This window comes from Indicator indicator, chromosome 5, assembly GCF_027791375.1.
Source record: "Indicator indicator isolate 239-I01 chromosome 5, UM_Iind_1.1, whole genome shotgun sequence".
Classification (NCBI taxonomy): domain Eukaryota; kingdom Metazoa; phylum Chordata; class Aves; order Piciformes; family Indicatoridae; genus Indicator; species Indicator indicator.
The window spans coordinates 24,438,663-24,453,178 of NC_072014.1; the positions used below are offsets into that span (position 1 = coordinate 24,438,663).

A 14,516-nucleotide genomic window follows, 5' to 3' on the forward strand; every position below is an offset into this window, starting at 1 on the left:
AAAAAGTGTTCAAACTGCCCTGACTCATTTCAACAAGGACAAATAAATGGCCCTTCTAAAGTTCCTGGTATCTGCTGTTTCTAAAAACTCTGATCTCTCATAGGGGTGAACTGAGCTGTAAGCTTATCACTAGTACCTGACATAACCAGTTCTTTTCCTTGCAGTCTTCTAGGAATTAAGCTTCTCATCCAGAAAGTAAAAGCAATAATAAAATATTTTACTATTTTAATGCATTTTTTATATTAAAAAGACAACAATATTGCTACTGGTGGCAATATATGGAACATTTTACATTTGTGTACGCTACATAATGTTTGTGAACAAATGGTAACAAGTGGACTAAAAATCATTCCATGATTGTATTTTACCAGTTTGTCCTCAGGAAATAAAGATGTGTCTCACACTACACTCTTGAAAATAGTAAAATTAAGGGATATGAGCAACTTATATTTTCTTTTACACATATTCAGCTGATTTTTCCTTTGCTTTCCTTTTACTCATTTTCAAAAACTCTTTTTTGCACTCTCCATGGCAATCTAAAAAATAAATAGTTGCAGTGAGTGCAACACTGTAGCTAAAGTCTAACATTTGGGTTACAAGGCAATAAAATGATCAGAAACCTCACTTCTACCCCGGTCAAGCTTCTAAAGATAGCAAAATTCCTGAAAGATGAGCATTTCAGTGTAGATTCCTGCATAATTTACACAACATGTGGCGTGGCATGTTACTCAGGTTAAAGAAATAACTAAGAATATGACAGAAAAGGTAGCAGTCACTGTGCCTATAATTAGGCAGCCTTCCAGAATCGTCTGTTTTCACACTCCTTTAATCTTGTAGTATTGGGGCAAGAGTCGCCACACAAGCCATGAGCTGATTACACATCATTGTCTTGGAAAAGGGGAAAAAACAAATCATGATTCCTTTTCAAATAAAAAACTGTGACTGACTTTCTCTTCTAAAAGCTAATACTCATTTTAATATAACTCACACAATAAAATAAGATTTGCACAGCCTAATATAACACATAATGAATGGTAAGAGAGAAATTTAAACCAGCTTCTCTTTCCTTTATCACAGGGCCACTGTCTATCTTGAAAAGGTCAATGCAGGAGACTGCCAAATGTGCATTAGCATTTAAGGGATGCAAGTAGAAGAATAATGCATCAAATTTATCAAAAGATATCTGTGTACAAAAAGACTGGGTTTGGAAATCTACACCGTAAATTTAGATAAAAACCCGATTTATGTATAAACGTTCCTAAAATTATTTAATTTCAACTGTTTATGGTGCATTTAAGTTAACATTGAAAGTGACTAAGTGTTTTGTTTTGTTTTTCATCAGGGCTTAGAGCGCTCTGAGGCATGTCTACGTAAGCACATGAACTGGAATTCAGTAGTTTTTCCTCTTGCATATTAAGCACAGACAAATGAAAACCTGTAAGAATGGGTATCTCTACTTACAGAATCACTTAACCACCAAGTATATAAAACTAGTGTGCCAAGTATGGACTTTGAAGCTGTCCTGATCAGAATCTTATTATGGGGGGAATTAGAGATGTGATGGTTCCCAGAAGAAACTAATGCAAAAGTGAAATGTTTCTGGGGTGCATTACTGCCTCAGTTCTAAATACAGATACATGTAAGATCTAGTACAAAAAGGTTTATGGAATGCAAGCTGCTGTGCTGCATCCTGTGAAAATTAAGGAATACAAAAATTATAGCATTAAATGTCTCCTGAATATTTGTTTGAAGTCGTTATCAAGAACTGCACAAATCAATAGGACAGCTGCCTTAAAAATGATGGACAATCATCCTACTTACATTTACTCTTGCACATCCATATGCATGAATCACTCACATCTTAATAAATATTTTTTCCTTACTCTTAAAATTATATTTTGTCATAATTAACATGTTTCTATTTAATATCCTCTTCAGTGAAATTATGTATTGCTTTTTAGGTCTGAGTCTCTTCTCCAAGGACACAGCTAGATTTAGAAGTACCTATCAAAACTTTGTATTGCTTTTTCTCAGTCCCCACTTCCCAGAGAGCTTCCTAGGGGAGCTCAGTCAGGTCTGAACTAAAGACACAGCTACAGTGATTTCTGCAGTAAGAGTCACTGTACTCCAGTGATGTTCAGACAAAAAACGTTGTGGGTATTGTGATACTGGGCAGAGATTCAGCAGTTATGCAGTGTATAATTCTAATGAATTAATTGTAAATTTTTACAAAATTTGGCTGCAAGTTTCATAACATAAGCCTGTGTTTATGTAAATAAGGAAAAGGCAGTAAGAAATGATCTTTCATTATGATTAACCTATAACAACAGTACAGCTTATAAAGCCTTCTATAAAAGAAAAAAGTTAAGCCATTAGTCTGCTGTAGGACAGCTATACAAATCAAATGTGCTTTCTCATGTTCATAAATAATTTTCAAAAATGTGATTTTTCTGAAAGAACAAGGTACCATTCTTGTTTGCATCTCTTGAATGTTTTTTTCTTGAAAATGTTTTTCTTATTTTCCAGTGCCTCAAACTCAGCTATGAAATCTGAGGCACCAGTTGAACACTAGCTCATGCAAGCACTCTCACAGACTAAGAAACTATTCCAACAATCCATTACATTTTAATTAAATAGTCAAAAAATTAGTCACGTCACATTTTTGGCTTGGAGCTTGTCCACTTGAGAGCAATATTGTGCAAAGGTGCTCAAGCTCAGTCTGACGGATCCCAAAAAGCGCCTAAAGCACCACCAAGTCTACACTAGCTGTGGTGCACTGGGGATAATGGGCCGTACCATGCCAATTATCCAGGGCAGAAGAGCACACTTAACACAGCTAGCCTGCTTCCAACACCTGAGCTGGTGTCCTTGAATATCTCTGTATAGCCCTGAATGGTGCAGGACAGCTGAATTTCAAATGTAAACAGGTGTGCTACTGAATACATAAGAACAACCACTTCCAGGTGAAAGGTACCACTTTTACACAGTAGTTTTTCAAGGGAGAAGCATGCTGGAGGAAAGTTGTAGGTACAAAGCACGTGCAATACTGAACAGGTAGATGTTACTGAAAGCTCAAAATGCAAAACAAAACAGTTCATTACCATTTTTATCCATGGAATGGGGCTCAGACTGCTTCTTTCCAATATCAGCAAAGGATCTCACAATTGGGATCCTGTTGCTCAGCTTCTTCTGGTTCTGGTGGTGATGCTGTTTCAGTAATGCCTCATGCACTCTGTGACGAACATCCTCACTGAGCTGCCCAGAACCCACTTGTTGGTCCAGAATCATATCTGAAAAAATATATATATAAACATTATAAAAGAAGGGAAAGGAGGAAATATTTCATTGTTTTAAATGCAGTAATAAGAATGATTTGCTACAGGATTAAAAATGAAAGGTATCAGTCCCTTTAACACAACAGGATTAAATACTAAATTTTAGCTAGAAGTGTTTCACTCTCAGGAAAAAAGGGAAATAATCAAAAAGATGCTTTTAATGTAAAAAAGGCAATCCCTCAAAAGCTACACAGTTCCCAAATTAATGTAATCTAAGGTACTCCATGTAACTTTGAAGGTAGTCTCTAAGTACTCTAATACATAAGGTATATAAGGTGTCCTTTTTCATTTCAAATAACCCCCATCCTATTTGCTACATAGGACTGGCACAGTGTGAAGAACTTTTTTATTCCCTTTATACTTACCACAGAAGATCACAGGTTAGCTCTTTATTTCTAATAATTACAATATTTTCAGCATAATACAAAGAAATTGCAGATAAAACAATACAGGAAAATGTGCTTCATTATTTGTAAATACCTAACAGGAATTCATTCTATTGTCAAAGTATGTGTTCCTGCAAGAGAATCATTACATGGAACTGTAAATGAAACTGAACATCTTGCTAAGAAATCACAACCATTTTTGCAATCCACTGACAGAAAATATTCTTACATATTCATATTCAAAATTACTTGTAAATATATGCACTGTGTATTTCAAATGGAAAAGGATTCTTGAGAATTTCATGGGATTTTTTAAATTATTATTTTGGGAAATCCTGCTAGCAACAGTTATAACACTTAACAGAAAAAGAAAGGAAAAAAAGTAATTCTGGATCAAAGCAAGTGAAATAGCATCTAAGTACATGCTGTCCTTGTATATCTATTGGAAGAAACTGTACGGTACAAAAATAGTGATATGACTCAAAACCTCCTTGTACTGAAAATTCAGACAGCTCATGATTCTGTAGTGGAGTCAGATTTACATCTACCAATAAATTCAGTGCAAAGACAAGCAGAACAGGGGGGGGGAAAAGGCAGATGCATCATCCATAGGGACATCATGTGTCAGGTCTTTGTAATTCCCAAGAGCAAGAGAAGAGAGACAATAACTGGCATTAAATAATTATGCTGGTTAAAAACAGAGTTCAACTGCTAACAGTCAACTATGCAGTGTATATATACACATAGGAAAAACACAACAGTTTTCCTGAAGTTCTCAATATCCACCAAACAGGCCAGTGTACCAAATGCATAGCTGCTTTAAGAGCAGAAAAACAGATTAACTGCAGGTTTCACTTACTATGAAGAGGCTACCAACAAATCTACGTCTCTATGATGACACACAAAAAGCCAAGGATCAGCCCACAGATATATGCAGCTGCCAACAAATGCAAACGTGAAAGATGAAACCGTATCTCACAACAGAGATTTTTGACATTGCCTTTGACTCTTTTCAGCAATTACATTCTGCTCAGTATGAACAAATACTCCAAAGAGTATTACTTCCTGGTGGTGTGTCTGAACCTCAGCATATGTATTTAAAGCCCAAGCCTTTGAAACACCAGTAATAATACTGTTGGTTGCAAAGATGGGCTTCAAAACAAGAGTGACATGGTTAATGTCCAAGAGTAAATGGCAACAAAGAGCATTTTAAATATCTCGTTTTCAAAACAGACTCTATTTCCTTATCTCTGAGAGAAGATCCCACATGCTCCCACTAATTGAAGCTGCACCTACTTTTTCAAAAGCCCCATTTTTCACTTTTGTATCTAGAGCACGTGGCCACTTCTCCAAACTCTGTATGAAAAAAAGAGAATGGAATAAAGAATACAAACCTAAAACTTCACAGCACTGTATGTCAACTACATTCCCATGTAACAACAGAGACTCTCCAGGGTTTCTATTACCAGCAACAAAGGTTTAGGGATATTTTTTTGTTTTGCTTTCAAGAATTTTCCTCTTTAATGACATGTTAAATTCTGCAGAGGACCCCTCTAGCCAGAGATAAAGCTCACCATTAGATTATTTTCAAGCCATCACATGGAGCTTACAGCAAGATACAATGAATATGATGGAATGCACCGAGTTGGAAGAGATCTCTAGAAGTTATCTAGTCCAATCCACCTGCAGGAAGCAGGGATATCCCCAAGTAGATCAGGTTGCTAAGAGCTCCTTCAAGCCTTACCTTGAGTTCTCTAGGGATGGGGCCCCCACCATTTCCCTGGGAAACCTGTTCCAGAGCTCTACCACCATCATAGTAAAGTACTTCTTCCTACTGGGCAATCTAAATCTATCTTTCTCTAGTTGACAACTGTTGCCCCTTGTCCTACTACTACCTGTCTTTGTAAATAGTCCCTCCCCAGCTTTCTTGTAGGCTCCCTTCAGTTACTGGAAGGCCACAGCAGACTGTTACCCATTCTATTAATTGCTTACTCCATACCATTTCTGTTAACAACAGGAACACTAAAGTAGGATGTTTCTTCACAAAGGAATCTTGATTTATACTGAAACCACAAAATAATTTTTTCAAGCTGATAAAAACATTCTTCCTGCCCTGGCCATTTAAAAAGATTCTAATAAACTTGAGGTTTCATATAATTTCAATAATGATTTCTCCATTCATAATCAGTAATAATACATAATTTAAATAAACTTGATTTTATGAGTAAATGTGAACAATGTGAGTAATTCAATGACAAGCTATTGTAGTAACTCAAACCTAACTCCTCATCACCTATGAACAATTTACCCCTCATTAGGTATGAACAATTTACCCAGGCTCTCAGTTAGAGTAATCAGTTCAAATACAGTGCAGCTCATGTGTTGCCAAGCACAGCAAAAAGCACCTGTCCCACCTATAGGATTGGAAAGGGTGCAAACACAGGTTGGATGCTTCTACTCAGTCTAGAAACACCTATTGCACACTGCAGCTTTGTAAAGAGACATGCAGCCAGATCCACATGGAGCTGTTCCAGTTGGAAGCAAAGGAGCAATAGAGACTTGAGAGTGGCTATAGCTCATTCCACATTGCTTCATGTTCACAGTGTCTTCATCACCCCATGTACAATACCACATGGAACTCCCAGGTAGAATGACAGTTATACTGCATTTGCACCAAAATACCTGTGAAGTGCACAAAGAAATTATTCACAGGTAAACAGGCTAAATAGGGCCTGACTTTTGCAGTGGTGAGCAGAGAAACAAGATGATGAGCTTTTTCTTTCTTGTTTTCTAAGCTGGGTATGAGATGAAATAGAAGGTTTTAATTGCTGGGCTCCTGTTTTCCTGATATAGGTTGGCACTGCCATTCTACAGCAGAGGAAAGTGAACTCAACATAGAGCAGCAAAGTTGCAGGGATCTGTACCTGTCAATCTTCCAAATTTTGTAATTGTGCAATTGCAAGAAAAAAAAAAATGACAGATTAACAACAAAAACTAGAACACAATGGGCTTTTGTGTGCCTCATGATTACAGTGACAGCTGACTATCAAGCCTAATTTAAAAGCCAAGGTTTGTTTGGTTTGTGGTTGTTTTCTGTCAAATCCTAGGAAGAAGAAGACAGAAGCAACCGTAAAGCAGAGCTTTATGGAAGACACTGAGTTAAAACACTGTCCTTTATAGAATTACAGAACAGTCTGGGCCAGAAGGGACCTCCAAAAGTCATCTAGTCCAACCTCCCTATCTTAACCTGTCTCCAACAGGAACCTGAATATACTCTTCTCTAGTGAGATAGCCACTAGAAGCAACAGAAAACTAACAATTAGGATTCTTGGGTTGCATTTGTGAACCAACATCCATTTACAGTGTTTACAATAGTGATTATAAACAAGCTATCTAAGCCAGCAGATACAGCCTGTTCATCCAAGAGGGGAGAGCATTCCAGTGCACTGACAGACGGATTCTTCTCCCAACTCTACCTGAAATTACTTTGTTCAGCTCCTATGATGAATTACTTGATGAGATGGAAAGTGCAGAATTACTGTTTTTCAAAGTAACAGCATGCAATTTTACTGAAGAACATGAGCCAGCATTTCATAAAACAGTAAGTAGTAGAGATGAAGCTAAAATTCCCAGTTTAGACCTCAAAAAGCAAGCAGTTGTACATCAGAGCTATGCTAACACGCCACTGGATGCTACCAAAGGAAGAAAGGGAGACCACATAAAACAATACATCTTGCATCTCTAAACAGAACAAGAGCCACAAGTGATACAGATTCTGTCCCTACACACAAAATGAAAGCAATCATGAAAATTTCCAATTTGTTAACATGGGAAAATATAAAACAAAAATGTCACGCTACTTAGAAGTTGGCACAATATTTACAATTTACCCACAGACAAAGTGACAAAACCTGACAGAGGTTGCTTAGAGGGAATCACCACATAGTAAGCTGTAAATAAAGCAAAAGCACAATAAAACCTGGGTAAGTAAGAAGGTGAAAGCTCAAGAGACAGGTAACAGGGTCAAACAGAGCAGCAGACAGGCTCACTGGCAATCCTATGCTTTGTTACAGCGTTCGCAGTAAAAGTTAAATTGACCATAAAAGCACTGTCAAACATAGTGCAATGTGGCACAGCTGACACAAAAGGCTACAGTGAAATAAAACCTGAACTGGAGACAGTTTAAATATATTATTATTGAGTAATGTAGCTTACAGCAAACAAAGGCAAAAGACGACTTGTTCAGAACAAAAGCTTAACATGATATTACCAAAAAATCAACAAAATTGCACACTGGGGATATAATGCCCTAAGTTGTTGAGCACAGAGTCTAGTGACCTCAATCACAAGATTAAGCTGTTACACAGATTGAAAATTCGATCATGAGGAACATACGAAATACTGCTTGGGGAGTCTAATAGTTCCAACAGTGATTCTAACTCTGGCACTGGACACTGTGCTATCACAGGGAGAGTCAGACCTCTGTGTTGGAAAGCACAGTGAAAGTTTAAAATTCAGTTAAAAAAATAAACTATCAGTACATTTAAGCTGTTTAAAATAAATGGTACTATCTAATATTTCAAACGTATGCAAGTCTCCAAAAGCACTGTTGTGCAATGCTGAGGCCACAGTTTGTGTTTGACAGGGTTTGACATTTGTTCACAGCACACTCTGCACAACTACTAGAAAATGCAAGATCTGTGATTATGTTGTAAAGTATTGCCATTAAAGGCTGGACCAAACAGTTTTTGAACCAAACAACAGAAAATGGCATCATATGTTGAGTAGAAGAACGTTTTGGGTTCATTCAGTGGTTACAATCAAAAAAACAGATGGTAATCTGAGAATCTACATGGTTTCAAAGGAACTAAATGAAAATATCAAAAGAGAACATTTTCATCTGCCAACTCAAACAACGCAGTGAAGCTGCTCTCTAATGGTGCAGCCAGATTCTGGCAAATACCTCCTTAAGAGACAAGTTCCAAAATAAATAAATTGTTTTGATTACATGGATTCTTCAGACTTCCTTTAAGCATATGTTCTATACAGAAGTGATCGATAAAATATTACATCAAACATTCAAAGGAATTCTTATACATGGAATGCTAGCTTAGTGACACAGGAGCCACTGCAAAGACAAAACTAGAATGTTACAGATTAAAAATAGTAATAACCCCCCCTAAATTATGTTAACAAAAAAAAAAAATTTAAAACGGAGCTCCTTTCAAGGGAAAAGTAAAATTCTATTTTACAAAATTTAAGAACAATTTGTGAAACTTCAGGAATACACATGCTGTTTCACTGCACAATGACAATGTTGGAGATTCCGAAGTCTATATTCATAATAAGATATTGTCTGTGAATTCAGCATCATAGGTACAAATAATCTCTTTATGAACAAAGAACTAGGTGCAGGTCCAAGAAAATTTAGTATTACAGATGAAGTAATTTCTTATTAAGACAGTTAGAATGAAAAAGAATCTAATAAAGAATGGACATTCTGGAAGACAGGAAGGTTTATAAATTCTCTCAATATCACTGGTGCCAAAATATTTTTACACAGAACTATCAGAGTTTCCAGGGATGAAACAAAAAAACATTTTGAAAACCATGCAAACAATATAAACGATGTTTTCCATCTGTAGATTTTACCACAAGTCCATTAAAGTCTTAAAACAGACTTAAAAAAAATAATTCAGGGACCAAGTGCTGAGGCTTTAATGCCTTACTAAGTGCTTACAGATTAAAAGCCTCGACTAAAATAAATAGGAATTCTTTGTCTCAATTTAACAGCAAAGATTAAGTATACCTCAAGACTAACACTGTATTTACGTTTACAAAAATGTCATTTGATATTGGGAGTATAGCCTAGATAGCAAGACACTACCAACGAACATTCAACACACATTTCTGCCTAATAAAGTGTTAAAGAAAGTAAAAAGAAAGTGTATGCGCACAATTAGTTTAATTGTTATCAAAAAAAATATGATGCACTACAGTAATGCAGTAAAATTGTCAACAGATTTAATTAAAAAATAAAATTCATAGTAAAAAAATAATAATCAGAAGTACAAGAACCATAGGGTATAATCTATTTTTGCAAAGTCTTCTACATGTGGTATACACAGTAGCATCGAGAAGAACAATCAAAAATGACCACCAGGACCACTGACTAGCTTAGCATTAGAACGGCTAGCACACAATACAAGAAGAGAGTTAAATGTTGAAAAAAAAAATATTGAAGCCAACAGGTGAGCGCAACTATTTCTCTAAATTCTAAAGAGTAGGGTCTGTCAGATACAACCAGAATACACACCACCTCTAGGGTGGAAACAGCATTTGCACTGTACAGCACATGGTAAGTAGGATTACTGACAGCAAAAGCAACTGAGTAGAACAAGGATGGACTTCATGAGAGAGAGACGTTCTGTCTAATCTTCAGGTCTAGCAGTTGCTTGTATGGAAGAAGAGCAGCCTGTCATATTATTTGGAATTATCAAATCACTAACCTACCTAGCATATCTTGGTGGTGTGCTTGCTACCACTACTATGTCTTTCTCTCCTCCCACTGCTGCTTGATGTGTGCCGTGCCCATTGTAACATTGTGTAATTGCTGGAGAGTAGGAACTACATGTGTGGTATTAGAGCAACAAATTACAAAGGAGCTTGATTGAGGAAGAAAAGAACAGCATTACTACCACATAGATAATAATAAGAGAGAAAAATAAAAGGAAAAGCAACTTTATTTCTAGGTATAAAAAACCATCTTTAAAGAAATCTGACACAGAATGTGGGCATTTACAGCATGATTCACTTGCCAGAGCCTGCTGCTGGTTTGGGGTTTGTTAGTTGTTTCTTTGGTTTTTTGGGTTTTGTTTTGGGTTTTTTAATTACCTCATTGCTTACATTAAAAAAAAAAAAAAAATCAAATCCTCTCTCAAAGACAAATCAAGACACATGCAAACCTTATCATGTGTCAGATCACCTTATCAGAAAGGGACCCCTGCCAGTGCAAACAAATAAACCAACAAATTAAACACAGGCAAATTTGCCACAACAGGTACTTTTAATGTGAAAACGGCAATGCCAATTCATGAAAGTCATCCTATAATCTCAGAACAAACAAGTCTTCCTAATCTACAAATTGAGATACCACAGAAGGAAGACGGACTCAAAACAGCATTACAGTAACTCAAATTCTCTACTGAAGGACAACCTCAAAATTAATTTCATGTTGTGAATGCTTGAATCCTTGGCCACACTAACTAAACAAATAAAAATTGATACAACTAATGAGGGATTAAGTGATTATAAACATGAATTGATAGTGGCCTCACTATACAATATCTTCCAAAACCCCAAAATAAGGGATATTTGCTGAAATTATTTTTATTGCATTAATTGTTTTATCTACTGAAAAACAATTCTGGAAGGGATCTCTTAGCTGACTACAGAAAAAGTTGAGTGATTTCTGGATTAAAAATGCAAAGAAAAAGACTGAAAATCCCAGTGTACTATTTTAAGCAAAAACCCAAAAAAGAACATCAAAGCAGCTGATTTAAGTATTTACTGACTTTTTTTAATAAATAACAAATCATCATACTGATAAGCACCTTTGTTCTTTCAAATCAGCTGCTTTTTATTCTTCGTGTTTATCTTTTATCATTATCAAGACAAATTCTGAAGCTCTGTGATTCATGGGTGAATCAGATCTTGGCAGAGAGTGAAAACCCACGCAAGTTTCTGCAGATTTGGATTAATAATACCTTGTGTCAGTTTGACATAAACAATCTGGGAAAGGTAAGTGCAAAAAGCAGCTACCACAATCTGAGCCAATTTTAATTCCACTGTTAAATGTACCCCACTGAACAGTATCTCATTTACCTGATAAGGTAAATAAGTACAATTTTATCTGGCTCTTACATAGGTTTATGTATTACCCATAAAGCAGTTTTCTTGATAATCCTAAATGTTAATGGATTTTCTTGCTCTGTCTTTTGTATTTTTACCTAAACCAAGGTTTTCTATTTTTATTTTTGTATTTTATGTTTTCAGTTAACACACTCCCTTGTGCCTGTGTCAAGGCAACAAAAAGCCCACAAGAACCACTCAAGCACCAGTTCTCTGTCCATGTGCTCTTTTCCCAAATTTACATCTGTTGCATCATGTCTGACATTCAAGCAAAGTTTGAATTATGGAAAACACCATACATCTGATATAATATTTGTCTAAAATAACAGTATATGTACATCTGCATAAAATACCAACTGCATGATACACAGATACAACACCATTTTCAGAAATGTTGTGCTAAATGGTAAGGTAGAGGCAAGGTAAAACTTTTAAGTATATGTCAAACATGCAAAGACACCAGCCCAGTAACCATCACGAGTATGACATGAACTCTTACTAAGGCTGGATAACCAGAAAGTTAGAGACCCCGTATTACAAAAGAGTAAGTCTCTTAGCGGTGCCTTCTGTGCTGGAAGGGACAAAGAGGTTTTAAACAATAGCAGCAAGGACACAGCACCAGAAACTCTGCATGGCACATGAGCCCTCGGACTGGGTATTAGCATTTTGATGAGTTTTAAAGTCTAATGTAAATATATCTCTATTATAAAAGACACACATTATCCCTGCCTTGGTACACTAGAGAAACTTGCATATCTACTAACAAATTTATAAATTATCTAACTCAAATTATCTACTGTATATACTGTATACCACACTGTACTGCAGGATTTTAGCATGGCCATGCAACCTCTGTAATTTTAGGATTCCTTGAGGCCATGCATTACTAGTCTGTACTATACAGCCCCTAAAAACCTGCCTTATTATGGTTTCAAATGCACTACCCAAAAAACAACCAAGCAAACAAACAAGAAAACACACCAAAACCCCCTGCAGTAACTAGCTACAGCCTTTGTGGGAAACACCAGGAATACAGAAAATGGCATTCACTCTCAATCTCACTTAGACTTTGGGAGACAAGACTCATACATTATGTTCTTTCTTGCTTTTTACTTCTGCTGTTCTCAAAAGCTCTAGAATTGCAATTGCCAAATGTATCTTTAGTGGAAAAAATGCACTCAACTACTGTTGAAGAAGCTAATGCACCTCAATTTTTTTCAAAAACTTACACAACATTATTGTCCTCCACACAGAGACATGTTTTGAAATTGGCCTGTTTTCATGACACAATTCTGACAGATACCTCTCTATAATTCATTTTTTTTTAAAGATAGATTGTCTGCAATTAGTAGTGCTGTAGATTCAGTTTGTACAAGTTAGCATACGCATCATTCACAATGTGAGGCAGAACAGTAGGAGTACAAAACATGCCAGTTCTAATGAAATACAGCCAAACTATCCTCTTAATTCCATTTTCATTTTCTCCTTTATACAAAACTTGGTTCTGAAAACTATACAAAATAATGTTAATAAAATATTTACCAATTGCGTCAGACACTAGATTCTTTCCCAATATATTGAGCAAAATGTTTCCTAGGAGTTTCTAAACTGAGCTCATTATTGTTCAATAGCTTTCTTGTAAGCAATCTCATACGCTCTTCATTTTTTTTTATGATTAATTTTCATAACTAATAATGCAACATCAATACATACCTGCAATTTCTTCTATGGAATTAGCTCTCATGTCCAAAAGAACTGTACCATTCAGGATACAGCTTCTCAGCTCAAACAAGCTATGAAGTGACAGAGTGGCAACATACGGTTTACTCCACCTCTCTCCACCATCCTCTACATCTTCTTCAAACTTCAACCACCTGTACAAACAAGCAATTTTATAACTCCATTGTGCATAAGAAATTAAAAATAAATTAATTCTGTGGATATTTAAAGACAACTGTTAAACATGTCTCTGTCTCACTTTGTTGCTTTGTTTTTTTGTCCTATAGGAAATGTGAGAAATTTCCTTTGCCTTTATCTTCAAATATAATGCTGTATTATACACTTTTTGAGGGTAGATTCTGACCACAGAGATGAAAAGAGAAGTGTATTAAGTAACTGCTGTTGCACTTTACAAAAACTTTGAGTAATTCTTTGGTATGCAACGATATTTGTATGATAGAACAAAAAGTAGTATGAGAAGGATAGAGCTGAAGCATTTGTGGTAAAGAAAAATAAATGCTATGCATAATAAGAACAGAAAAGTCTTGGCATATGCAAAAGTGTTTTAAACTAAAGTTATTTAATCTTTCAAGCATATGCAGATGCTGCTGCGTGAAGCCATGCAGCCTGGAAAGGTTTGAACAGCTGCAGCCACAGCACAAGGCTGTATTGATTCAACAGATTTACATGGACAAGGCAGCAGAGAAGTCAAGCAGAGCTTCACACCTTGACAGCACCTTCACACTTATTTCCAGACAGCAAGGAATCAGAGAGCCTTAACACCTCTAAAGCAGAGAAATTTCCAGTTTTACCATGCCTCAGAGCCCAGTAACATGGTAAATGCAGCTGTCCTCTTCCGTTCCTGGTTTACCTGCCTGGCTCTGCTCCTACTTGTAAAATATGCCTCTGTACCCGTATTTTAGACACTTTCCTACTTTTATTCCCTGTGTACCAGATTCTCTCTCTTCCAATGCCTTCCAGTAAGCAACCACCACTTCAGTGACCCACTCATCACCAGGGAATCCGCTCCCTTCCTGTATTCCATTTCTTGTAACTGTTACCAGCTGTCTCCTAATCACACTCCCATTATTTACATAGAATTGTAGAACCAGAGGGGTTGGAAAAGACCTTTTAGATCATCAAGTCCATTTTATCTAGCACTGCC

General features: G+C 36.3%; 1 protein-coding gene across 2 annotated transcripts in view; it reads right to left on the minus strand.

Annotated features, from left to right (window-relative positions):
- Window positions 1-14,516, minus strand: part of SLC4A10 (solute carrier family 4 member 10) — a 118,749-nt gene that overhangs the window by 49,738 nt on the left and 54,495 nt on the right. For both annotated transcript variants that reach the window (XM_054380746.1, XM_054380747.1), the window contains 2 exons: window positions 13,346-13,506; window positions 3,102-3,290 (listed from right to left, as the gene is read on the minus strand). In XM_054380746.1, the coding sequence (XP_054236721.1) occupies window positions 3,102-3,290; window positions 13,346-13,506 (350 nt within the window). The remainder of the gene's footprint in view (window positions 1-3,101; window positions 3,291-13,345; window positions 13,507-14,516) is intronic.